The following is a 26,173-nucleotide window of genomic DNA, read 5'->3' on the forward strand; positions in this document are numbered from 1 at the left end:
AAGTCATCTTCTGACCTACAATAATGTGCCACAGCATGTACACCAAGCATGCATGTACACATTTAAAAATTAAACTATTTTAATGTAAAAACAACAAAAGGACTAAGCATTGGTTTCAAGTAACCTATAAATGTTAATAGTCTCCAGTGAAAGACAAACTGCCTAAGAATCTCTTCAATTAAAAAATAACCAATGTTAATTTGTTAAGTGGAGAGACACATTTACATCCACAAAAGCAACTGTTTACTACCTATTACTACTTTTTATTGAAAAGCATCTTGCACTTAGTAAGGCTGTTTTCTGAGTTTTGCCGTACACTTTAATGTTAAAGATTAAATTATTTTTACATGCAAGTAGTGTTTCTCCCCCATGTGGGAACAATGATGATAAAAAGATGACATACCACATGAAATGTCTTTTTCAATTGAAAAGCAAACAAAATATCTAGTTACAGGCCCTCCCCCACCAGACTGGGTAGTAAACTACATCTCTAGCAACATACTCAAAGCTGAGAAGATTAAAAATTAAAGGAAAAAAAAAAAAGAAAACCAAAACAAGTCCTCAGATCCAATTAAGAGAGCCCAGCTGTGTACAAGCTTACCAGCAGCAGAGAGGCTGAAAGACATCCTAATCCTAACAACCCCATTCACAACATTAACTTCAAGTTGCCTTGTTCCAGTTTCCAACTCATGAACAAAGATCATGTTTGTTAATTCTATTTCAGAATACTTCTCATAAGTTGTTTTATTTACAATGCCAACTTAGAAAGGCTCACTGAAATTGACTGGACAATGAACTAGGCAGAAAATGTTTTACACAAAGAGGGAAAGCCCAAAATGCTACTTTCCACAGAGAACCCAAAGTTCAGTTTTATTCAGAGTAATGGGAAGAAAAAAAAGAAAAAAGAAACTTCTGCTCATAGAAGAAACTCAGCCATAGGTCAGATCAGTACTGGAACTACACATGCAGTGAGGACAAGGCTGTGTTTGTCTATGTTCTCTAATATTAACAATTATAAACAAAGCAGTGCAACTAGCATTTAGAACAACCCTTCTAGTGTTACAGTGTCAGGCACAGTACTTCACTTCTCTTCACACCACTGGTTCTCTTTGCGTACCTAGAAAGACAGACAAGGAAGTACCTTTAATGGTCTTTTCTGAGACAACAAAGCACTACCTATACTGTACCATCAGTAGCCTATGTAATGTAGAAGGGCAGATGGAAAGCTGGGAAAAGTACTAGGAATCATCAAACAGCACATACAACTGAGAGCTCTAGTCCCACTCTCCAAGCTGGTAAACAAAATTCATCCACTCTTATACTATCAGGCTCCACTTTCTAAAGCCAACTGTTTATGGCCTATACAAATGTCCCAAGTAAAAAAATCTACAATCTGGTAATGAAGAAACCTTTGGTTCAAAATCCATTTTTCTTATGCTTATTGGGGGGGCGGGTGACTGAGGGGCTAGAGATGGCTCAGCAGTTAAGAGCACTGGCTGCTCTTCCAGAGGTCCTAAGTTCAATTCCCAGCACCCACATGGAGGTTCATAAAGATCTGTAATGGGATTAGATACTTTCTGGTGTCCATGAAGACAGAACACCCATATACATAAAATACATGAATAAGTATTTTTTAAAAATAGTATCAGGTTGGGTATGACTCAGAGATTAAGAATCCTGTTTTCATTTAGTTCCTATCCCACAATCACCTGTAACTCAACCACGCACGCACGCACGCGAATAAAAATTAAAATCTTCAAGAACAGTATCATCTAAATACTTAGATTCAGAGACAGATGAGCAGTATGTGAGACACAGAGGTGCACATTATCCCTCTGTAAGAAGACTTTTGTTAATGTTACTGGGTTTTCTTTGTTTTCTCAGACAAGGTTTCTCTATACAACCTGGATGGCCAGAACTTACTCAAAGCCTGCCAAGTGCTGGGATCAAAGATATATACCACCACACCTGGCTGGTGTCAAGGCATTTTAAAAGGCACCCTAATTAAGTGAACCAATAACCTGTAGCCCTAGCCCAAAGCCTCATGATGGGCACCCTTTTTTTCATGTTACTGGGTTCCAGGTGCTCTTTAAAAAGTAATCAAAAATAGGCTGTGAGCTACTTACCTGGGCCTCTTCCTCTTCAGTGAAGTCGTTTTTGATATTGAAGGTTTTACGAATCTCCTCAGGAGTTTTCCCCTTAATCATATTGGCCACAGTCTTGCATGTAACATCAAGCAAACCTTTGATGTCTAAGTAGTTTGCAGCCTGTAAATGACAGCTGGTTTTTAGTCATGTGTACTAAATCTTTGAGTGATTAACAAGCTACATCAAATTGAGCTTAAAACGATACATCTTTTAATGAAATCTGTCCTTTAATACTAATTATTTTCAATGTAACTTTACCTTTTACTAACTTTCCTCTGATATACTGCTTTATCTTTATCCCAGATTTTAATTGTTTTATCTCAATTCAGTAAAAAATACTAATTTAATTTTTTTCATTTGGCTTATAAATAACTAGGAAATCACTGATTTTTTCAAATATGTGCAAATTTTTTTCCAGATTTTATTTTGAAGCAAGGTCTCACTATGTAGCCCTGAATGTTCTAAAACTTGCTATGCAAACTAGGCTGGCCTCAAACTCAGAGCTCAACCTGCCTCTGCCTCCTATATTCTGGTGGGCACTATTACACAAAGCTTTAACGTTTTTTATACTTCTAACACTGAGGTCAAAAAATCCACTTTGTATAACTTGAATACTTTTAAACCCAAGACTTTTATGACCCAGAAATTGGTCTATCTGGATAAGAATTTATATGGGCAATTAAAATAAGCTGTTTAATAGTGTTCCTGAACTGATTTTCTGTCCACTTGTTATAATTACTGAGAAACAATATTGGAGTTTCTGTGACTGTACAATTGTGTATTGATCTTTATGTTTCACTACTTGAAGTTCTGTTTCTAGGTGTTTATAACTAAATCAATCCCCTTTTCATTATGAAACAACTCTCTTTAGCTCCAAAATATGACCATTCCAGCTTTCTTTTGATTTGTATTAGCATATCTTTTCCATCTTTAATTCTAATTGTGCTTTTCACAGACAGCAAGAGTTTTACTTTATCTGACCTGACATTTCTACCTCTCAAAAGTGCTTGGTCCATTTAGATTTAATGTAACACTAACATACAACATTGCATATGAGTCCAGAGAATATCCACACTTAACAAATTCAACCCTTTAAGTGGTAAAGGCTCTGCAACAGAACTACCTTATACATTAACATACCAGAATAAGTTCAAAAAGTGTTCCTTGGTCTACTTTCAGGAATTCTTGGTCCCAAACAGGAATATCATCTGTCCGCTTTTCTTTGTTCTCATCATCCTCAGGAGGAGGAGGGTCATCCTTGTGATGGGTGCACCACTGAATGACCTACAACAACAAATTCTTCAGGCATTCTGTTATAAAACTTTAGTTTAATGCTGGAGGCACCAACCTTACACTAGGATAAGAACTAGCTAAAAGTTGATCTAAAAAAAAGTTAAAGAAAATAAAGTTTTATTGCACATACACAGGAAGGTTGGACAACTGGGCAGGAATTTGGTCTTTTCTCCCACCACGTAGATTCACAGATCAAACTCAGACCATCAAGCTTAGCAGTAAGAGGCATCATCCACTAAAATACCTTGTTGGCCCGAAACTTGCTAGTTACTGCCAATTACCTTGTATTCCTGATCCTCCTGCGACCACCCCACACATCCAACGCTGTGATTACAAGCACAGCCACCAAATCCTCTAACAACCAAGCTCAAAAGGCAAAATGAAGCTTCAATGATCTTTTTAACTTTCAAAGATGAAGATGAAAGATCTTACTAGATGTAACCAAATCATTCATAGCAACATAACTGACTCTATTAAAAACAAAAAACTGGTAGAGGGACCAGATGTTTGAGGTGCACCTATAATCCAAGCAGTTGGAAAAATAAGGCAGGAATTGACAGTATAAAGTAGGAGAAGTCTGAGTTCCAAGCCAGTCTGAGAGTTAGAGCAAGACCTGTTTCAAAAACATAAAATAAACGCTCCACAAACCAAGAGGCCGGACAGATGACCCAGAGATTAAAAGCATTTGCTGCACTCTTATAGGAGACCAGCACCCAATGGGCAGCTCATAAATGCCTATATTTTCTGTCTTCCGATCTCTGCAGACACTGAATGCAAATGGTACACTAACAAAACACTTGTACACACATACATACATACATTTACGTATCTTTAAAAAAAAAAAAAAAAAATCAGAGGGGTTGGTTGGAGATATCACTCAGTTAAGAGTACCTTGATGCTATTCCAGAGGACATGGGTTCAATTCCTAGCACTCACATGATAGTCCACAACCATCTGTAACTCCTTCCAGGAGATTTGATGCCCTTTTCCGGCCTGCTCAGGAACTAGGCATTCACACACAGGAAGGTAAAACACCTACATACATATATACTAAATCCAAAATGCAGGGCTGGGAGATCAGTAAGAACACTTACTGAACAAACCTAAGGACAGATTTTGAATCCTCAGCATCTACATAAAAAAGTTGAGATAGCATATACTTGCAACCCCTAATGATTGTGGTATGTGGGATGGGGTGGGAAGCTTACCAGTGTAGGTCAAGATTCAAGACACAAAGAAAGTAATATATCAGAACATCTGATATCCTCCTCTGGCTTCATTCAGGTAGACATCCAAAACACATGTATGCACATACCACATACAAACCAAATTACTAATTTATACAAAGAAACAGTGGAAAGCTAAAAGCTAAGTTTATTAACAGGCATGGTGACACATGCCTGCAATTCTAGCACTCACAAGGCAGCAGTAGGATTACTTCCAAGTTCAAGGCCAGCCTGAGCTATCAAGCAAGACCCCACCTTAAAAAAAAAAAAAAAAACCTGGCAGTGATGGTGCACACCTTTAACCCCAGCCCTCAAGAGGCCAAGGCAGAGAGACAGATCTGAGTTCAAGGCTAGCCTACAAAACGAGTTCCAGGACACACAGGGCTACACAGAGAAACTGTCTCAAAAACAAGAACAAACCAAATAAATAAATAAATAAATAAATGAATAAACGAACAAACAAACAAACAAATAAAAAAAAATCTATCACAAAAGACCTTACCTGGGCTGGTGATGTAGCTCAGTATCAGAACATTCATTAAGCATGTTCGAGATCCTAAATTCAATCCCTAACACCAAAATAAGAAAAACAAAATAATCACTCACCTTTTTTAGAATTGCTGCATTAACATTTGGTAAAGGAACAGGATCATCATCTCCCTCATCATCCATTCCCAAATCTAAGAAAACCAGGAAAAAGAAGTCATTATTGAGTCTCAACTCTATAACACCTTAGTTAGGGCTTCTGTTTTGCCATAAAACAGCAAAAGCAGGCTGGAGAGAACTGAAGCAGGCAGGAACATGGAGGCAGGAACTGAAGAAGCCACTGTTTACTGGCTTGCTCAATGAGCTTTCTTTTTTCTTCCCCCCTTTTCCAAGACAGGGTTTCCCTGTGTAATAGCCCAGGGCATCCTGGAACTTGTTCTATAGACTAGGTTGGCCTTGATCCACCTGCTTTCTACCTCCCAAGTGCTGGCTTAACTGGCTTTCTTATACAACTCATGACCACCTGCCTGGAGGTGAGACAAATCCACAATGGGCTGCCCCTACTACTACCACCACCACCAGTCAATCTGGTGGGAACATTTTCTGAATTAAGGTTCCTTTTTACAAATGCTTCTAGTTTGTGTCAAGCTGACATAAATCTAGTATGGATGGGCATGGGGCACATACCTGTCAGTGATTTAATGAAGTATGGATAAAAGAGAAACAATCTGGAAAAGCTGAATCCTATTCCCTCTTTTTAAATATGAGCCAAATTTATTTATTTATTTTTTATATTTGAAGTACTCTGGGGATATTCTTGGCCTGAGATTCTTTGCCATAGTGCTTAGCCACTACACAACTGCAATCAACAACTTTACAAGGTTTCCCCTTCTACATCAATTTACACAACTGTCTGTAACTCCAGAGAAGAATCTGACATTCTCTCCTGGCCTCTATAGGGAATGCATGCACAGGGTGTACATAAATACATGCAGGCAAAACGCTTACATAACACACACACACACACACACACACACACATATATATACATACATATCCTGGAAGTCAAATGAGAACTAAAAGGTCAATCTTTAGGTACTGCAAATCTAGATGAGAACGAAACTGACACTAAGGTCCTTTACAAGAAGTTTCAGCAGCGTGGTAAGAACTGATCATTTCCTCTCTCCTAATAACTCCAATACTTGTCCCAGACTCCCTTCCCACCTTAGACTAAACAAAGACAAAAATCAAAAAGCAAAGCCTCAAGTTTCATATATATAAAATCAACCCCCAACCACCACCAAACAAATACTGTTAAGAGAATAATCTACACTGTAAAATTTTTATTTGGGTAACAGACATTGATATTGAAAGACAACATAAAATACTACCTTTGTTTAAATACAAAGCTATTTGGAAGAAGGTTTAAGTAGTAATAAAATGTTCTGGTGGCTACAAAGAATTGCTTCCCTAGTATTCAAATGAGTAGTGTTTTGTTTTGTTGTGTGTATGTGTTTTTTTTTTCTTTAGGACTATATATGAAAGTAGCAAATGCATTCCTTTAAGCTATTTAGTTTCAGGTACTTCTGACAGACAGACACCTGTATCTGATACAAAATCTTAGACTTGAACAAATAAAGCCAATCCATGTGTACATGTATCAAGATTTTCACTTCTGAATATCCTGAGTTTAAGAGTTCATTTTGTTCTTTAAAGTCACATGGAACTCTAACCAGACACTGTAAATCCAAAACAAAAATCAATAAGCAGTCAAATTCAAAGAACTCTACATCTCAAAAGGCTAGAATCCTATAAGCTACAGGTACTTCAAATGAAACCATGAAGTTTTGAAACCACAAGGGATACACAGGAAAAGAACCCTTTAACTACTGCTATCTATCAGTCTACTTCTAAGATCAAAGCTAGTCTATACAAGTTTCTAGGCAACTAATGCTCTTAAAATTGGCAAATGCTTCTTTGAAGCAGCACACAACAGATCAGCATGCCAGCAATCGCTAAGATGAGGTAAACATTTCCATCACCAAAACAAAAATTTAGGAGCAAGTCTGCTGTCAGTTATTCACCTCCTTTACAGAGACACTCAGATCACTTTCTCCTTATTGTGACCACCCCATACTCCTTCATTCTACAGGTACTTGATGAACCATGACTAAAGGATATACACCAAGGAGTTTACAACATTCCTTTACCAAAATATAGGACTTTAGGTGCCACATGACATGTAACAATTACCAAAGAGAAAAGAGAATGTGTTCACAACTTTTATTTTTAAAAGTCACTCACAAGCTGGAGAGAAGGCTCAGTGGTTAAGAACACTGGCCTGGCTGCTCTCCCAGCGTACCTGGGTTCAACTCCCTGCACCCACATGGCAGCTCACAATTCTCTATAATTCCTGTTCCAAGGGACCCAACATCCTCACACAAGAAGGCAAAGGCAAAAACACCAATGTACATTTAAAAAAGTCACTCACAAAGAAGACATACCCTGTGCAATCAGCATAAGTCCTCTACCTCAGGTGAAGAGTACTTGTCTATGCACAAGCCTTGGGTTCAGTCCCCAGTACTGCAAGGGGAAGAAAAACACCCTACCTCTATTAGATATGTAACCAAGCAAGCACTCCAGTCACCTAGAAATGTTTCCTCTTCCCTTGAGGGAATCTCCAACACAATTCAAGTTCAAAGTCATTTTCATTTCTATTTCTCAAATTCATTTATATCTACCAGTTACAGTACTGCAATCTTACCCCATCTACACAAACAGCTACTAAATATTGTATGTAGGCTGGATAGTAGTAGTTCAGACCTTTAATCTCAACAGTTGGGAGGCAAAGGCAGGCAGATGTCTGTGAGTTTGAGGCCAGCCTGGTGTACAAAGCAAGTTCTAGGAAAGTCAGAGCTGTTACACATAGAAACTTTATCTTGAAAAACAAAAACAACAAAAAAACCCTGCATTTTATTTATTTGTCATCTGTGCAACACCTGCATATCTGGTGTCTGTGGAGGCCAGAGAGGTTGCTGGGAATTGAACATGGGTTCTCTGGAGGAGCAGCCAGTTCTTTTAACCACTGAAGCATCTCTCTAGCCCCCTCAGTTCTTTTTGATTTTTAATTATTTTATTTTTAGTTATGTGGGGGTTGTGCTTGTGTAAGTGCTGTGCCTGCAGAGGACAGAAGAGAGGGTCAGATCCCCTGGAACTGGAGTTTTAAGTAGCAGTAAGCTGTCTGATGCATGATGTAGGTGCTAAAAACCAAACTCTGGTCTTTGGCAAGAGCAGCAAGTGCTCTTAACCACTGAGATGTCTCTTCAGTCCCTCAATTCTCCTTTTTTGAGGACAGATTTCATGTAGGTCAGGTTGGCCTTAAATGTTCTATGTAACAGAAACTGGCTTTGATCTTCTGTATGCTGTAATTACTGGAATGCACCACCACAACTAGCTTAATTTTCCTTAACAATCCACCTACTTTACCTCATCATAACTCCCAAAATCACGGGGTTTAAAATGTTAACATCTCACTAGTACCACACACTGTAGTCTTTCTAAAACATAGTCAAGTTTTAGAACTTGTCAACGAGTCAAGCTGCTCGTGCAGCATCATGTGGCATACAACTTTACTAATGCATTAAGTGACTGTTTTGTTTAGTATCTGGCACCCTTTCTAGTTTGTAAATTCTGTAAGAAAAAGATCATGTTATAACTTTTTGCCAGCTTATATAGCTAGAGTTTATATATAACTCCCACACCCATTCCAGGGTCCTGCCTCAACCACCCAAAAGATAACAGTATTACATCTGGATTACTTAAGCATTTATAAGTTACAGACCTTTCCTATGCAAAACCCTAGGACTTGTAAGTAATAGAGAACATTCTTACTGTTATTTCCCATCAATTTTAAGCACTGGTGTGTAAGTTTACTATATATACTATTACTATTAACTAGTAAGCTTCCAAAGTTTCAGGACCTATTGTCTTATCCTACCTTTATTCAGCCACACAAATGTGTTGCAGCAGTTTCATCAGAATTAGCAAGTAGACAAAAAAGAAAGCTTGTTTGAAAAATAAAGACACCTTGGGTAAAATGTGCTTGCTATGCAAGCCTGACTCAATGATCCTCAGAACTCACAACAGAGAGAACCAAAGTTGTCCTGAGATATGCATATACACCCACAACACAGAGAACAGAATAAATTTTGTTTGTGAGACAGGGTCTTACTATGTAGTCTTGGCTGGCCTGGAACTCAGAGATTCCCCTGCCTCTGCTAAGTGCTGGAATTAAAGGCATAAGCCATCATGTCTAGCAAACCTTAAAAACAAAAAAACCCAACACTTTAATAGTTTATGGTTTTATTCATACAATGCAGGAAGGAAATTACCTTTTTCACTCTCAAGCTTGTAACAGACTGGCTCAAGTAAACCTAACACTTGCAAGCTACACACCACCATTCTAAGTTACACGCCCCCCTTTTTCACATCAAGATTTCATAAAGTTACCTTCCAGCATGGTCTTGATGGTCACAGATTGTTTGGCAATTTCTACATCAACTTCAAATATCTCTCCATCAGAACTCTGCAACTTTATCGAAGGCATCTAAAAAAGATGCATTGAATTAAGAAATGTAAGCTATTAATTCCACAAGACATTTCATCAACAACTAGTCTGTCAGGAAGCTGTAACTAGAGCTACTGTACAAATCAGCCTATAGTTGTTTTTATTTAAGAAAAAAATCCTAAGTACAGCTCCTTTAAACATCAGCCTTAAAGATCCATTTAAAGGCAGTACTGAATTTACAATTGATATTAAGAGTTATTTGTATGTGACATCTACTTTAGAATATGTGTGGGTATGCACATAGCTCAACAACATGCAGAAGTCAGACAACTTGCAGGAGGCAGTTCTTCTTTCCACCATGTGGGTCCCAGGGATCAAACTTAGTTATCAGGCTTGGCAGTCATTTGTTAACCCCTCAAAAATTTTAAGATATATTTTTCCATGCTCCTTTATGCTCCCACTGAATAATTATTCAATATAAAAATTAACTGCCACAATTAACTACCTACAAATCTGAGTATAAACAAAGCTAACAAATAAAAGTAAAAATCTACCAGTGAAAAACAAATTACTCCAAAGAGTAGACTAAGATATTCTATTTATAAACAAATGCAAGACTATACACAAGAAAATGACATATGTCAATGTGATCTATAAAATGCATAAGGAGCTTAAACTTACAAGAGTCCTTTTTAATTTTTCATTACCTACTGTTCAGATGTTCAAGTTTGACATCCTCTAGCTAAGTCCCTACAGTTAAAAAAAAACTGCTACAAAAATTCACCTTTTAAGCCAGATGTGGTAGCACACACCTTTAATTCCTAACTCAAGAGGCAGAGGCAGGCAGATAGATCTTTGTGAGTCTGAAGCTAGCCTGGTCTGAATAGTGAGTTCCAGGACAGTCAGGGCTATATAAAAAGACCTTGTCTCAAAAAAAGGCAAAACAAGAACAAAATGCATTTAAGTCATGGTGGTACATGCCTATAAAAGTACTTGAGAGGCAGGAATTCAGACCCGAGGTACACAGCCAAGTTCAAGTCCAGCCTGAGCTACCTGTGAACTTGTCTCAAAAAAATAAATAAATAAATAAATAAAAAATAAAAAAATAAAATAAAAATAAATGTATATTTAAATTCTCTAAAAACAAATGGCAGTATTTGTCTTTAAACCAGCACTATGGAGGCAGAGACAGGCAAATCTATGTAAGTTTGAAGCCAGCCTGGTCTACAGAGTGAGTTCCAGGACTACATAAGAGAAATGAGTCCAGTAATACCCAATATTTGGAAGACTGAGGCCAGGAGGATAATACATGCAAGGACTGCCCAGGTTATATGAGTTCAAGCCAGCCTGGGGGAACTCAGTAAGGGCCTGCTTCAAAATTAAATACCAAAGAGTCTGGGGATATAGCTCAGAAGTATAATGATTACCTAACACTGTCCTCTTCCCCTGCCCAAAAGGTGAACAGTGAATAAGCACATGCCATAATCCCAGCATTTAGGCAAGCAGAAGGATATGGAGTCCAAAGCCATCTTGACACACAGGAAGGAAGTATGAGGCTAAGATGGGTTTCATGAAACCCTGTCTCAAAAACTGAACTCAACAGGCAAAAACTCCAAAAATCTCATTGACCAGATAAAATATGAGCCATTAGGAAAACATATCATTCATACATACATACATACCTACCTACCTACCTAAAACTCCTAACATGACTTGAATTTGAGGGAAAGTAAAAAAAAAAAAAAAACAAAAAACAAAAAACAAATCTAAAACTAAAAGCTCTAAGCCTGATATTTCTTATCTTCAGATTCCTCCCCTATTCCTCCAAAGAGGATTAATCCATGACCTCTTTAAAATTCACACGCAACTTTTTTGTTTTGGGGGGGTTGCTTGCTTTTTGAGAGAGGGTTCCTCTGTGTAGCCCTGTCTGCCCTGGAACTTGCTCTGTAACCAGAGCTAGTCTCGAACTCAGCGATCCACCTGCCTCTGCTCCCAATGCAGAGACTAAGGGCACATTATCAAGCTTGACTCACGGGCAATTCTTAAAGTCTGTGATTTTGAGGTAGACACAATCCTTCAATATTACTATCTACTAACTTAAGGTACCTCTGAAGCTTTCTGATCTAGTTTGTAGTAAGAAACAATGTGAACTTTCACAACAGCATAGGGTTTAGCATTTAACATAATTGCACCCATTTTGGCGTCAAACACTGAAGACTCAACACACCTCTTAAAAAATTATCTCAAATTCAGTTTTCCTCAGACACTTGTTCCCATCCCTCAAGCAAACAAGCTGGGGTGGGGGCCAGTGAAACACATTTTACACTCATCCACTGAAATACTCAGAGTCCACTTTTCCACTCACGAACATGTCTGCTTCTCCATGTTACTCAGTGCTTGCCAATAATGCAGAACAGAGAAGCCCAGAGCAGCAGACCCTCCCTATGATAAGGCAACAATAAAGTTAACAGTGAAGGGAGGCTAGCTTTTCATAGCAAAACATTACCTTCTTTTTATAGTCCCCAGTACTGTAATGAACACTCCAGAACAAGTCTAACTACGTAGTTGATAGAATTACTTTAAAAGCAACACCATTTCATATTTCCTTGAAATAATCCACAATAAATAAAGATGTGCTTAGTCATAGTCAAATTCCGGTATCAGGTTGCTTGTACAGGAGCCAGGATCTTATTAAATGACAGCGAGACAATCGGTTAATCTGTAATTCAATGCACTCTGCAATCCTAGACTTGACTTTCAGTGTTGTGTTGGAATTAAGTGCAGTGCAAAAATTTCAAGTAATAATGCATGAGATTTCGATCTGACATGCTTTAAAAAACAAAACAACAACAAAAAGCTCTTCAGTTTTCTGAACTCCTGGACTTGGAAATTAAACAACCTTAAAGAATTCCTAGTATAACAGACTGTAAAAACAAACTGTTTTAAGTGACTCAAAATTCTGACACTTGTTATTAGACTGCAGGAGGGAAAGGACTGCATTGTTCTATGCCACAGACACATTCTACCGTGACATTCTGAAGACATACTGCAAGTCCCTAACCTGCGGACTCCATTTAAAAAAAAAAAAAAAAAAAAAAAAAAAAAAGTGAACCAAAGGGCAGGGGTCACACTCCTCCAAAGAACCCAGGCACCTCAAGTTTAGGAGTCGAAGGCTCCTAAAAGACACACACCTTAGACGGCAGGGTCTGCTACTACAGTAGTTAAGTTCAGAGACTGCTGGACACGACAAAACAACGCAAAGAAATATCGCGTTTGTACCTGCAGTTTCGGTGGTAGAAGAAGCGAGACCAAAAGGAAGCTAGTGGCGCCAGATACAGGCGAAAGAGGGAGCCAAAAATCCAGCCGACTAACAACGACCGCCACCACCTGGGCGGCCAGGGCCCCCCCCCACTCAAAGCCCCGCCGCCACCCGCCCTGGAGCGCGGGGCAGCAAACCTGTCGCCCAGGCAGGCCCGGACGGAAGCCTTGGCCTTGCAGCCGCGTTCGAGCCCGACTGACGCCGCCCTCAGAGGAGCAGGTTCGTCACAGGGCACGGCTCACAATCCTCGGGGAAGCGCCGTGAGGACGCGCGGCCCGAGGAGGCCTGACTCGGCCCACTCGCGCCTTCCGCGGTCCGGGGTCGGCAACGGGCCCCACAGCGCCTCAGGCTACTCCAGGCCGAGTCGCCGCCGCCTCGTGCAGGCCACAGCCACCTCGGGGCTCCACACCGCCCGCCCTCCAAGGACCACATCCCGGCCCAGCTCGCGAGCGGCTACTCACGGTGCTCGGTCGAGGCTGACGAGCAGCACTCGGTAAAGTCGTGAAATACCGAAGACAAGGCCACTACGGCAACGCCGCGCGGCGTCCAGCTTTTATAGGAGCGGGAAGCGGGCGCCGAGGACCCCGAGCTCGTGACGTCACACAGCCGGCCGGGCTGGCCGTTGAGATCGCCTGACGGCAGGCGGAGGGCGGCGCGCCAGACCCTGAGCGCTGCAGAGGTCTGCAGGAGAGCTGCTGAGGGACATCGGGTGGAGGGGCGGCTCGGCAGAGGAGGGGCTTCCGCCCTACTCTATTGCATCAAGGGCGCCATGCTCTCCTTCAATGCGGACGCCGGCACCGGCTGGGGGATCAATGCGACCCGAAGGGTCTTTCAGGCAGGGGCTGTCTTAAACTGCTTGAAAGACCCCAGTCCTGAAAAGCCTGGAAACAACAAACCGCAAAAGCGGCTGTGTGTGTTTCACTTAAAAGATTCACCTCGTTCGTTACTCTCCTAATAACCAAAGAAGTGAGGTTTTGTTTGCTGCCTACCAGGGATGCGGAATTTGAACCGTACTCCACTGATGCTAATTAAAAAAAAAAAAATCTCTCGGCATATTGACACAAGGTGTCACTTCAGGCCTAAGAACTCGGGATGCCCCTGACTTAGTAAACTGTCTGATTTAAAAAATTTTTATTTTCCTTGGGTTGTTTTGTTTTTGTTGTTTTGTTTTGAGACAGGGTCTCGTGAGACAGGGTGGCCACAAATATACTATGTAGACCAAATTGCTCTAAAATGCATGCTCTTCCATCCCCTGCTCTGGGATTGCAGGCCTGAAGTGTTTTGTTTTGAGACCAGTCTTGCTATATAGACCAGGCAGCCTGCATCCCAAGTGACAGGGCTGGGATTACAGATAGATATTGTTTACCTTGTTTTCCTATCCTTGACCTCTGAAGAGCCTTCCAGGCCCCCAAATAGTCATTGTATTAATGAAGCTCCAAGCCTAGAAAAAAGAAAACATGGGCATAGCGGTGAGAATACATTCTTTGGGTAACCATGCACTCGACCCTGTGGGTGAGGCCCAGGGCTGGGGTCCAGTAGTGAACCAGGACAGTCAAGCCCAGCCTGAACAGACTGTGCTGTGTCAACAGCTCACAGAAGGATATGATAAGGTCGCTAGGATGAAACAGCTTTGCAGTAAAGAGGGAGAGGCCTAAAAGCACCTATCAGGCCTCACCCCAAGTCGGGAACTGTGTAGTTGGCAGCTCTGCCCTGTTCTGCTGTGTCTAGGGAGCATTACTGTCCCCACCAAGGCGCCTGACTCACCTAGCCAACGAGCACGTGATGCTATTCCAGACACCACAAAGACAAAAGACACTTCCACACAAGGCCTCCTAAAGAAACCGGAGACTACAGTTTCTCTAGGACAAGACTGGGCAGAGAGGCCAAGCAAAGGTTTGGGTTACCAGGTCTTTGTCTGCAGGCTATGGTATCCAGTGTCTGCCAGGTGCCACAGCTGATGACAGAAGATGAAAGGTCCACACTTCTCAGACTGTCTGAGACACTGCCTGCCCTTCATGGCTCCTGCTTTGGGCCTCCTAGGAAAAGACCCCTGGAGAGCCTTTCCTCCCCAGAGTGGGCATCTTAAGCAGTACCAGGCAGTGCTGGGTCCTATAGCTGGCCTAAGAACCCAGAACAGGGCTTGGCACAAACAGGTATATGTTTTTTCTGAATGTATGACAGCCTCTGATAATAGAATTACCAAGAGATACTTGGAGAAGAAAGTGGACATTTTGGTACTGGGGCAAAGCTTGACATACCCAGGCCCCTGGGTTCAGTCCTTGCCATACCTAGATTATTAAAGATACAAATTATTTCATAAAAGATGTACAAGAAATTGTTTGCCTAAAATAAATGGAACTTTCCGGGTGATGGTGGCACCAGCCTTTAATCCCAGAATTCAGAGGCAGAGGCAGGCAGATCTTTGTGAATTCTGTGAGTTCGAGGCTAGCCTGGTCTACAAAGCAAGTTTCAGGACAGCCAGGGCTACATAGAGAAACCCTGTCTCAAAAAAAAAAAAAAAAAAAAAAAAAAAAAAAAAAAGAATCAGAAAAAAAGAAAAGAAACTAAGCAGCTGGGGCAAAAGTTGAGTGATTTTTTTTTTCCTGCTATTTGGATATGGATTCACAGAAATGCATCACATATTAGTTTTTCCCCTGCAATGAATTAGACTCAGCAGTAAAGCTCTTCCACTACAGTCTATTTAAAGTCTTTTCCCTGTGTCTATTGGATGTGGTTCGATGGGTAATTAATGTGCTTGCCCAACACGCACAAAGCCCTGGGTTTGATTCCCAACACCCCCATAAACTGCATGATGGCACATTTCTGTAATCCCAGCACTCAGGAGCTGGAGGCAGGAGAATCAGAAGTTCAAGGTCATCCTCTGCACTTAGTGAGTTCAAGGGTAGCCTGGGTCCACATGATTTTGGGTCAGTCGAGGCTATATAGCAAGAACCTGAATTAAAAAAAAAAAAATGTTTTTAAGCCTGGCATTGGTGGCACAGGCATTTAATCCCAGCACTTGGGAGGCAGAGACAGATGAATGAATCTCTGAGTTTGAGGCCAGCCTGGTCTACAGAGCTAGTTCCAGGCAGGACAGGCTCCAAAGCAATACAGAGAAACCCTGTCTTGAAAAAACAAACAAACAAACAAAAAATTTAAGTGAATGAAAAAATAATTGGCCCACTGTAAGGAAAGGCAGCTGGGTCCATTTTCAATGTAATTAACTTGGGAGCAGACTTTTCTGCCTTTTAAACTATTTCAGGTGCTTCAGAAGCTTAAGGTAAGAGGATAAACTTCTGTAATAGGGCATTGGTGATAATGCATTGTCAGTAAGGAGTCGGCAGCATTTATCAGAAAAGACTGGATCAATACCACAATTTTTGAATCAACCCTGCTGAAAACCTGCACTCAAAAGCCAGGAATACTGCAGGATTTAGGCTATAGACTCAAATGATACATCTTCATCAAATTTATTAATTCTCATTCTAGATCAGAAAGAAGTGGCTCCACAGTGTGTGTGTGTGTCTGTCTGTGTGTGTGTGTGTGTGTGTGTGTGTGTGTGTGTGTGTGTTCCAAAACTGGCTCTGGGATGTCATTTTTCATTCTCTCCATATACCTGTAATCAAAACCCCTTGTTTGGCCAGGCCTGATGATACACACATGGAACCCTAGCACTCAGGAGAAGAGGCAAGAGAATCAGGAGTTTGGGGCCAAGACTGGATTACATAATGAGTTTTAGAGCAACCTGAGTACACACAAAGACTGCCTTGAAAATAACAACAAGCCTTTCGCTGGAGATAAAGGAAAGAAAACCGATGCGGTACTTTCTCAGTAGCAAACTGAAAAGCAGAGCTGTGGCTCCAACAGGCAAATATATCCCAACAACCCAGAACTCAGCCCCACCCCTCCAGCGCTACAGACAGGCTCTGACATGTTTCCCGGAATACAACCTCTAGGCAAAATGAATGCCTGAGAGTCAGGTAGGGCCCTTGGGACAATGCAGTTGTTTTTGATACATTGCTTCTGGAGAGGATCTGCCTTAGTGAGTGAGTACCGTTGCCAAGCACCCACAGAAAGATTCCTGTGAGGATCAGTCTTCTCAGTGGGCTTTAAAGGGGATGCCAGCACTTAAGAGCACTTGCTGCTGTGCCAAGCAGTGGAGGCACACACCTTTAATCCCAGCACTAGGGAGGCAGAGGTAGATGGCTCTTTGAGTTCAAAGCCAGCCTGGTCTACAGAGCTACAGGCAGGACTGTTACACAGAGAAACCCTGGCTGAAAAGATACACACACACACACACACACACACACACACACACACACACACACACACCAGAAAACAACAACCAAAACAAACAAACAAAAAAAAATCACACCAGACTTTGGACTTAGAAATGTAGCTCCACTGGTAGAGTGCTTGTCAACAGACACAAAGCCCTGGAACTCAGTCTCTGGCACTATAAAACTAGAAATGGTGGTACACATCTTTGATCCAGCACTTGAGAGGTGAAGACAGAAAGACCAGAAGTTCAAGGCCACTCTCGGCAAGTTGGAAGCCACCCAGATGCATGGGACCACGACTCAATCAGCCAACCAAACAATAAATCAATCAAATGACATTTTGCAGCTCATAATTCAATTCATATTTCCTTTCTTAGGCATCCATTCACAGGACATTTAATATGTAGACTCTTGTGATCTAGACCAGAGGATAGCACCTAAGCTAAGCAGTTGTGTACCAATTTCCTCAGGGATAAAACATTCCTACTTGGAGGGAAGCTCCTAATGACCCACAATCTTCTAAAGAAGCAGTTCTCAACCTTCCTAATGCTTCAATCCTTTAATACAGTTCCTCATGTCATGGTGACCCCCAACCATAACATTATTTTTATGCTACTTTCTAACCGTAAACTCGCTGCTGTCATAACAATTGTAATATAAATCTTTGATATGCTGGATGGTATTAAGTGACCCCTGTGAAAGTGGCCAAGGGGTCACGACCCACAGGTTGAGAACCACTGGTCTAGAGGCCTGCCTCGTAGGTGATTTTATTGATATTAACCATCACGCTCTGGTTCAATCTCCCATACTGTGGGGGGAGCAGTAGTAAAATAAAAGCTCTGCCATTCGACAAACACATGTCCAAGTAGTCTCGAGTTCATAGTCACAGGTGCACAGAAATCATGTATGCCCACGGCTTCACACCTGCTTCAAGCTTCTCATGTTTCTTCCCCTGGCTGTCACTCTTCTCATCTATAAGTCAGACCTTCATAACAGTACTAACCTGTTAGTGTTTTTGTGAAAGTTATTTATGTCACTGGGATGGCTAAACTTAAAAGAATGACAGTATCAAGTGTTGACATGGAAGCTGATATTCTCAAAAACACTTTTAGTGGAAGTATGAACTGGTGAACCCCACTAATTGGCAGTATTTACTAAAGTGAAATTAATTAACCCTGTGGTTTGGCAACTCCAGTTCTGAACATATGTCCAGGAGAAATAAGTGCTTGTGTCCACCACAGGTTATTTTCAATATTCACAACAACTATGTTAGGGGCCAAATGCTTAGGGTAATTCCACTTTAGGACAAACACTTTCTGTAGAGAACGAATTCACTCCACAAGAACAGTAAGGGTAGTGCCCCATGGCTTAATTACCTCACAATAGGTACTCCAAGAGTTAAGGAGTCGCTTAGAGGTTCTATCTCCACATCACCACAGCTAGGACCACATCACCACACTGAGGATCAAGCTTCCAGGATGTGAATCCTCAGGGGTTAGGGTCAGACCAGGCCTGAGCAAACCAACAGCTTTATTCATGAATCAAAAGTTAGAAATAACAAATCCATCTGTTGTAGAAACCGCCTGTAGGATATTCACGCCATAGAATTTTACACTGAAAGAGAAACTGACAGAACATGGATGTACCTCAATGTTCTATGAAAGCAGCTAAGTGCAAGGTGACTTACTGTGTGAATCCATTTCAACAAAGTTCATGAAGGAAGGTGAAGGAAGCCAATGATGGCATTGAGCAGCTGACAGGTGTTGAGTGTGGGATCCTTGGCTGCCAATCACGGATGTTGAGGGAGAGCTCTGGGACATTAGGTTCTTTCCATCTTGATCCAGGTGATGGTTTCATGTGTGGATACAGAAAAAAGTTAGTGGACATAAGAAAAAAAAAAAAAAAGAAAGGAATGTGTGTGTTGGTGGAAAGGCTCAGTGCCACAAAGCCTGTCGGCTCAAGTTCAAACTCAGGTACCACATGTTTTAAGGAGAGAGCTGACTCCCAAATGCTGTCCTCCTCTGGAATCCTCAAACATACATGGCATGCACACATACCATGCATACAAAAGAAATTTAAAAATTTTTAGTGTTTTAGTGCCAGCAAGATGACACAGCAATCTTCTGACCTCCACATGTGTGCCATGACATACAGGGACACATACACGTAATACATATATAGATACATAAATATACACACACAGTAAAATTTTTATAAAATGTTAAAATTTTTAACCTAGGCATTTGTTTTATATGTATGTGTGTGTGCCTACATGTATGCATGTGTACTGTATGTATGCAGGTGCTCCCAGAGGCCAGAAGAGGGTGCTGGATCCCTTAGAACCAGAGTTACAGATCCTCTGGAAGAGCACAAGAACTCTTAACAGCTGAACATTGTCCTCCGGTCCTAAAAGATTATTTAGAACATAGCAATGTGATAATACATGCTGTGTTGTTTACATGGTGTCAGTGTTCATTCCTGAGGGATCTTGGAGCTTCTGTGACCTCCCATTCACAAACAACTGCCCAATCACTCTCTGCCAAAGCCAGAAGACCAATCAGAAGTGTTGGGAGCAATGGGAAGTTTCTGGAAGGTCTCTGCATCTAGGAGAGCTTAGTGCCTGGAGTCCAACCTTGAACCTTGACCATAGACAAAGCTCCAGAAAGGTCCATGAGATAGCTTTTTTGCCTCCTGATGGATGACATTCCTAACTTCAGGATGCTGCTTTGGAAGCTCAAGGCGGAGTGGTGTCCACACCTAAGTAACAGAGGAGAAAGTTGTCTGACACACATTTGTATTCCATGTCACTATAGAGGCACAGGTTGGCTCAGAAGGTCTTGTCAAAGCAGGCCTTCCTATGAGGCAGGAATTAAAAGTGGCATTGTTTAGAATGCTGTGAGCTCAACTCTACAACACTAGGAGAGATTGCAAAACTGCCACTGGCTACACAAGCTGTACCAGAATGCACATCAGGAGAGTGAGGAGACATGTTGTGGAATATTTAACTATGCAAAGATGTGTTGCATTTGTTTAATTATGTAAAGATGTGTTGCTGTTTTTACCTTGCCTGCCTGAGGCACCTGATTGGTCTAATAAAAAGCTGACTGGCCAATAACAAGGGAGGAGGTGCAGGCAGAACTTCTGGGCAACGAGAGTAAATAAGAAAAGGAATTTAGGCTTGAAGAGGAAAGGAAAGGAGAGGGCAGGGAGACACCAGGGGCCAGATAGCCAGACACAGACGAAGCAGGAAACAGGACATGCAGAATGAAAGAAAAGTAAAAAGCCCCAAGGCAAAATGTAGATGAATAAAAACAGGTTAAATTAAGTTAAAAGAGCTAGTGGGATGAGCTTAAGCTAAGGCTGAGCATTCATAATTAATAGTAAATCTCCCTGTCTTTATTTGGTAGCTGGTTTGCAGCCTAAAGAAAATTCCATCAACAGAGACAGGCAAGCCAGTAAGCAGCATTCTTCCACGGCTAGGGCCATGTCTAGGTCCAACCATAGCCAGGGTATGTGTTGATCTCCATTGCCCCTGTTCCATCGAGAGCTGTGCAGATGCCCAGGATCTGGGCTGTCACCTGAGACCATGTAGGTGTTCCAGGTCCACCAGGGCCATGGTAACATCCTGGCCAGGCTGCTAACAAGGACCATGTCTGGGTCCATGGTACAACAGTAGTCAGGGTCTATACTGACGTCCATGGCCCATGTTGCCACCAAGAGCCAGGAGGATGACTAGTGTTTGAGCCTCCACCTAGGCCCATGTTAGTGTCTGAGGTCATACAGATCTGAGTGGCCTGTGCTGCTACCTGGGGACATAGTATGGTCTGGGCTTGAGCTGCTACTAGGGGCCATGTCTGAGTCCATGGCCCTGCTGCAGCCTTGGGCTTTGTGGATGTCCATGGATTTCATTACCATTAAAGACAGACAGAACAGGCCCCACCCACACTGGCTTCAACACTAGGAAGAACTCCTCACCACCCACTAACTACAGTACTCAGGAGAGCCAGCCCTGCGTCTTGCTTGCCTGGGCAGCACAGTGGAGCTGACCCAGTTAGTGAGAGCGCAGGTGAACCAGCCCTGAAGGTGTGAAGGTAGGAGAGCCGGCCCCACTCTCTGTCTGTCACATGGTGGAGTGGGTGAGGGAGAGATGCCCCCCTGCCCTTCAACACCCACTGCAGGTGGGGAAACCGGTCCCACGGTCACAAGAGTGGGAGAGCTGACCCTCCCTTTAATAGCTGCAGCACTTGAGAGAGTGGCCCTACCTGTACCTCACCTGGGCAGCACAAGAGAGCTGACCCCGTTGACAGGTGATCTAGCCCCACAAACAATCGTGAGAGATCTGGCCCCACCCCTTATCTGCCACATTTTGGAGTAAGGGAGAGATGTCCTCCCCCATCCCCAGACCCTTGCCACCTGCCCCTCACCAGCTGCAGCGCTTGGGAGAATGAGCCCTGAACCTTGCCCAGAGAACACAGTAGAGCTGACCCTGTCGGTGGGGGTCAGGTGAGCAGGCCCTGAGGGTGAGAGCAGAGAGCTGACCCATGTGCTGGCTTGGGTGAGGGTAAGATTAGTCCACCCCCTCACCCCTCACCATCTGAGGCAGGCAGGAGAGCTGGCCTTCCTTGGGAGCACAAAAGTGTACAAGAGCAGAACAGGCTCTGCCCCTCTCCTGGGCAAAACAATAGAGCTGGTCCTGGTGGTGTGGGTGTGTGCGGGTGAGCCAGCCCCAAGGGTATGAGAGCAGGAGAGCGGGCTCCACTCCCTACTGTCTACTGCAGTGGGTGAGCTGGCCAGGGCAGTGCTGGAGAGCGTGCACTGCTGGTGTTGATGAGGGAGAGCTGGCAGGCTGAGCAACCCAGCTACCATCCAGGCCTAGAACCAGGGCTGTGAGCTGGCCCACCCCAGCATCCACCTCACCTATAAACTGCAGGAGCGTGTGAAGGGACCAGTCCTGAAGATCCAGAGCTGCAGGATCTCTGTGACACCGACAACAATAGGATATCCAAGAGGAGTCCCAGTATTGAGGATGTAGCAGAAGTCAGAGGCCTCAAACCAGACCAATGACTCATTGCAATGAACACTGGCAAGTAACGATGTATGGACCAAAGGGTACATTGTGTGACTCACTCTGCACACTGCTGCTTCCAGGCTGAGGTGCCAGCGCTTGAGCACAGGCTCACTCACTCGCCCCCGTGCACGTGTGTGTGTTAGGTTGTTTTGTTTTTCTTTTGAATTTTATTTTGTTTTGGGGGGAAGGAGGTTGCAAGGGCAAAGGGCAGATATGAAGGGGCAGAGAGATGAGATGGGATCGGGACACATGATGTGAGACCCATAAAGAATCAATCAAAAAAAAAAAAAAAAAAAGTGAGGAGGGGGCTGGAGAGATGGCTCAGTGGTTAAGAGATCTAGCTGCTCTTCCAGACATCCTAAGTTCAATTCCCAGCAACCACATGGTGGCTCACAGCTATCTATAATGAGATCTGGTGGCTCTTCTGGCGTCCAAGCATGTGTTCAGGTAGAACACTGTATACATAATAAATAAATAAAGACATATATATTTTTAAAAAATGAAGAGACAGGCTTTGAACCTGGGTGTGTCTGTCTCACCACAGGCAGTCAGAGCTTCTCAGAAGACTTTATTCTGCTCCACCCTGTCCCAAAGTGCAGAATCTGTTGGGACAGATGGGTACCGCTCAAGTGCTCACAGAAATCAGAGACAGGAACTGTGGTTGAGCAGCCTTATCCTAGCTAAGGCCCCAGAACCACCAGCACTCACTGGTCTGCCCAGCAGATGGTGCCAGAGGGCCACTTAGCTGTCCCAGAATAGCACCCTCCATCCCCATCTTTTCCTATCTAGGTAACCAGTGCAGAATGGTTCTGTCTTCTGACATTGGGCCACCGTTCCTCTGTGAAACCAGCTTTTTTAGGAGGCTTGAGCCAGGGCAGGTGAGTGATGATGAGAAAGATGGCTTTAGAAGTCCTGGTGTTAGACTACTATGAAGAAGGAGAGAGATGGATGTCAAGGGTATCTGTGTGAAAGGTGAAGGAAATACCAAGAGTTTGGGTAGGAGGTAAGAAACTCACTTTCTATATTTATTCATTCACTTATTTATTTGAGGGGGGGGGTGAATCATGGTTTGTGTTGAAGGTTGGTTGGAAGACAACTTGTGGAAACCAGTTCTTGCTTTCCACACCATGGATTCAGGGGATCAAAGTCAAGTTATCAGACTTGCAGCAAGCACTATTAGTCAATGAATCAGCTTGCTGGCCAGATAAGGCACATCAAGAGGGCTATTGATTATGTAGCTCAGAGGCTCAGGGGAGAAACTGGTCTGAGGCTACAACCCAGGATGCCTCATCCATCTCTTCATGGATTACAGAGGGGGAACCTGGGGTAGCAGCAGTGATAGTTCAGTGTTTACAAATACTGGCTGTTATTTCAGAGGACCCAGGTTTGATTCCCTGCACCCATATGGTGGCTCACAATTGTCAGCAACTCCAGTTCCCAGGAACCTGAGCCTTCTTCTGGCCCTTCATGGGAAATGTGCACACATGTATACAGATTTATATTATAGATAAACACCTCCATCAATTAAAATGTGAAAATAAATAGGCAGTGGTGGCTCTTGCCTTTAATCCCAGCACTCGGGAGACAGAGGCAGGCAGATCTCTTGAGAGTTCTAGGCCAGCCTGATCTACAGGGTGAGTTTTAGGACAGGCTTCAAAGCTACAGAGAAACCCTGTCTTGAAAAAAAAAATGTTCATTTGAATTTTGCTTATAGGAGCACAGGAAGGGGCAGGTGCTTAAGGAAATTGTTCCCAGGAGCAGAGAGCCCTGTTTGCATGCTGGTAGGATAGTCCATAGTCCAACACAGGCCAAGGTTAGACATGCAGCTGCTGGAGACTGGTAGCTATGATGGCAGGATGGAGAGAGGTATTTGTTTAATTGTGCTTTGCAATATTAATCAGTGACAAATGGAGCAAATGGACCCAAAGTTAAAGAGTACACACTGCTTTTATAGAGGGCCAGCATTCAGATAGAGCAACTCACAACAGTAACTTCAGTCCAGAGAACCTGATGCCCTCTTCTGGACTCCTCAGGCACCTGCACTCATGCAGCATGCACATGCATTGTGTATATGTGCGCACAAACACACACATTTACATTAAGATAGGGGCTGGAGAGTGCTCACGTTTATGAGCACTTGCTGCTCTTGTAGAGGACCTAAGGTCAGTTTCCAGCACTTTCAGCAGGTGTCTTCAGGGTATCCAGGATTCTCTAGCAGCAGGCTCCTTCACTGTTCTCCCGTGTGGAGACGCCTCAGCTAAAGCATGCCATACAAAATGTCCAGCAAACGGAAAGCTCAGAGCTATGCAGTCTTCACTCTCAGTTACCGTTTCAGGACCAAACATGCAGTATCACCACTCTTCTGGCTATTCTACATTCAGCTCAACCCTCTTTAGGGATTCTTCCTTCAGCATGGAGTACTGATGTGACCTGGTTCATTGTGCTAGTTGTGCCTCTAGGATTGCAGCATCAAACTGATGTACTGGTAGAAGCTGCAAGTCACTTCAGCTGCACTTCTGAAGCAGCAAATGGTGCAGGGCCATCTGCTGCTCAGGCTGAAGACAGAAATGTCCCAGTGTTTCTAAAGGTGGCTTAAGCAAACAGTCATATTTTGAAAAACTCACATACCCCAGGCCTATTTTTAAAGTGCTGGCTTCTGATTTGCAGCCTAGTGCTGTGCTTCCTCCTACCCCCAGGATCTGAGATGAACTGGGAAACTCAAAAGACCTACAAGACAATCCTTAGGATTCTATTTTAAGGAAACCCAGGAGAGGGGCTGGAGAGAGCACAGCAGTTATGAGTGCTGACTGCACTTGCAGAGTCCGTCAGGAGTTCATTTCCCAGAACCCATGCCTGAAGGCTCACAACTACCTATATAACCCCAGCTTCAAGGGGATCCAACGCACTCCTCCAGCCTCTATGGATACTGGCATTCAGGAACAAATCAGTCTCTTGAAAAAAGAAAAGTAAAAAGATATTTTGTGTTGGTACACACTTTTAATTCCAGCAATTGGGAGGCCAGAAACAGATCTCTGTGAGTTCAAGGCCAGCCTATACTACATATCTATTTCCAGGCCAGCTAGGGCTACTTAGTGAGGCCCTGACATTGGTATATCATCTACATACATACACACCACATTTATTTATATTATCAATACACATGTAAGAGAGGCCAGTTGTAGTGGTGCATCATAATCTCAGTTTTGGGGGGTGGAGGCAGGATTGGGAATTCAAAGGACAGCTGAGGACAGCTGGGGAGACCATCTTTAAACACACACAAACACACGCAGATGGAGCTGCAAAGCAAACTTCCAGCTTCTGGAAGCTTACAGTTGAGACTGAGAACAGCTACTTGTGATGGAGAAACACACATTCATAACAGCACGAGAAGAGACCCAGAGACACTCTGGCTGTCTCAGGAAGGGTGAGAAAGTGCACCAGCACTGAGCCCACAGAGCCCCAGGGTCAGGGGAAAGAGGGAAAGCAGCATAGACACGGATGCAGCCAACATCAAGTCTTCAGCTTGGCTAGACTGGGAGCTGTGGAGACAGGTGTGTTTCTCAGTGTCAATGTGTGGTGTGGTGATGAGGATTATGGGGTTCATTCAAGCTTGCTGCAGAGGGGTAGAAGAGACACCCAAACTCCATAAGGGTCCCAGAAAACTACAGGGATGGGGCTGGAGAGACTGCCTGGTGGTGAAGAGTGCTCTTGCAGAAGACTTGAATTAGTCTCCCAACATTCACATGACTGCTCACAACCCACAACTCACTTTTAAATCCAGCTCCAG

The 26,173-nt window shown here is 43.0% G+C and overlaps 1 protein-coding gene across 2 annotated transcripts; it reads right to left on the bottom strand.

The window, feature by feature from the left end:
* Positions 1-296: 296 nt before the first annotated feature.
* On the bottom strand, positions 297-13,666 carry Skp1 (S-phase kinase associated protein 1). Of its 2 annotated transcripts, none has more exons than XM_051180734.1 (6): positions 13,500-13,666; positions 9,662-9,758; positions 5,273-5,346; positions 3,288-3,431; positions 2,127-2,267; positions 297-1,117 (listed from the first exon to the last, which is right to left on the bottom strand). In XM_051180734.1, exons 2-6 carry the CDS (start codon positions 9,756-9,758, stop codon positions 1,082-1,084), a joined length of 492 nt encoding a protein of 163 aa, XP_051036691.1. In that variant the 5' UTR covers positions 13,500-13,666; the 3' UTR covers positions 297-1,081. The 2 variants fall into 2 exon arrangements, with proteins under 2 accessions (XP_051036691.1, XP_051036692.1); XM_051180735.1 differs by lacking the exon at positions 13,500-13,666 and adding an exon at positions 12,999-13,017.
* Positions 13,667-26,173: the final 12,507 nt, after the last annotated feature.

This window comes from Phodopus roborovskii, unplaced genomic scaffold (assembly GCF_943737965.1).
Source record: "Phodopus roborovskii unplaced genomic scaffold, PHOROB, whole genome shotgun sequence".
Taxonomy (NCBI): domain Eukaryota; kingdom Metazoa; phylum Chordata; class Mammalia; order Rodentia; family Cricetidae; genus Phodopus; species Phodopus roborovskii.

Coding starts and splice junctions, on each gene's coding strand:
- Skp1 (XM_051180734.1), bottom strand. CDS start 9,758: ATGCCTTCGATAAAGTTGCAGAGTTCTGATGGAGAGATATTTGAAGTT. Junction 5,347..9,661: donor CATCAAGACCATGCTGGAAG/GTAACTTTATGA, acceptor TGGTTTTCTTAG/ATTTGGGAATGGATGATGAG. Junction 3,432..5,272: donor ATGCAGCAATTCTAAAAAAG/GTGAGTGATTAT, acceptor TTGTTGTTGTAG/GTCATTCAGTGGTGCACCCA.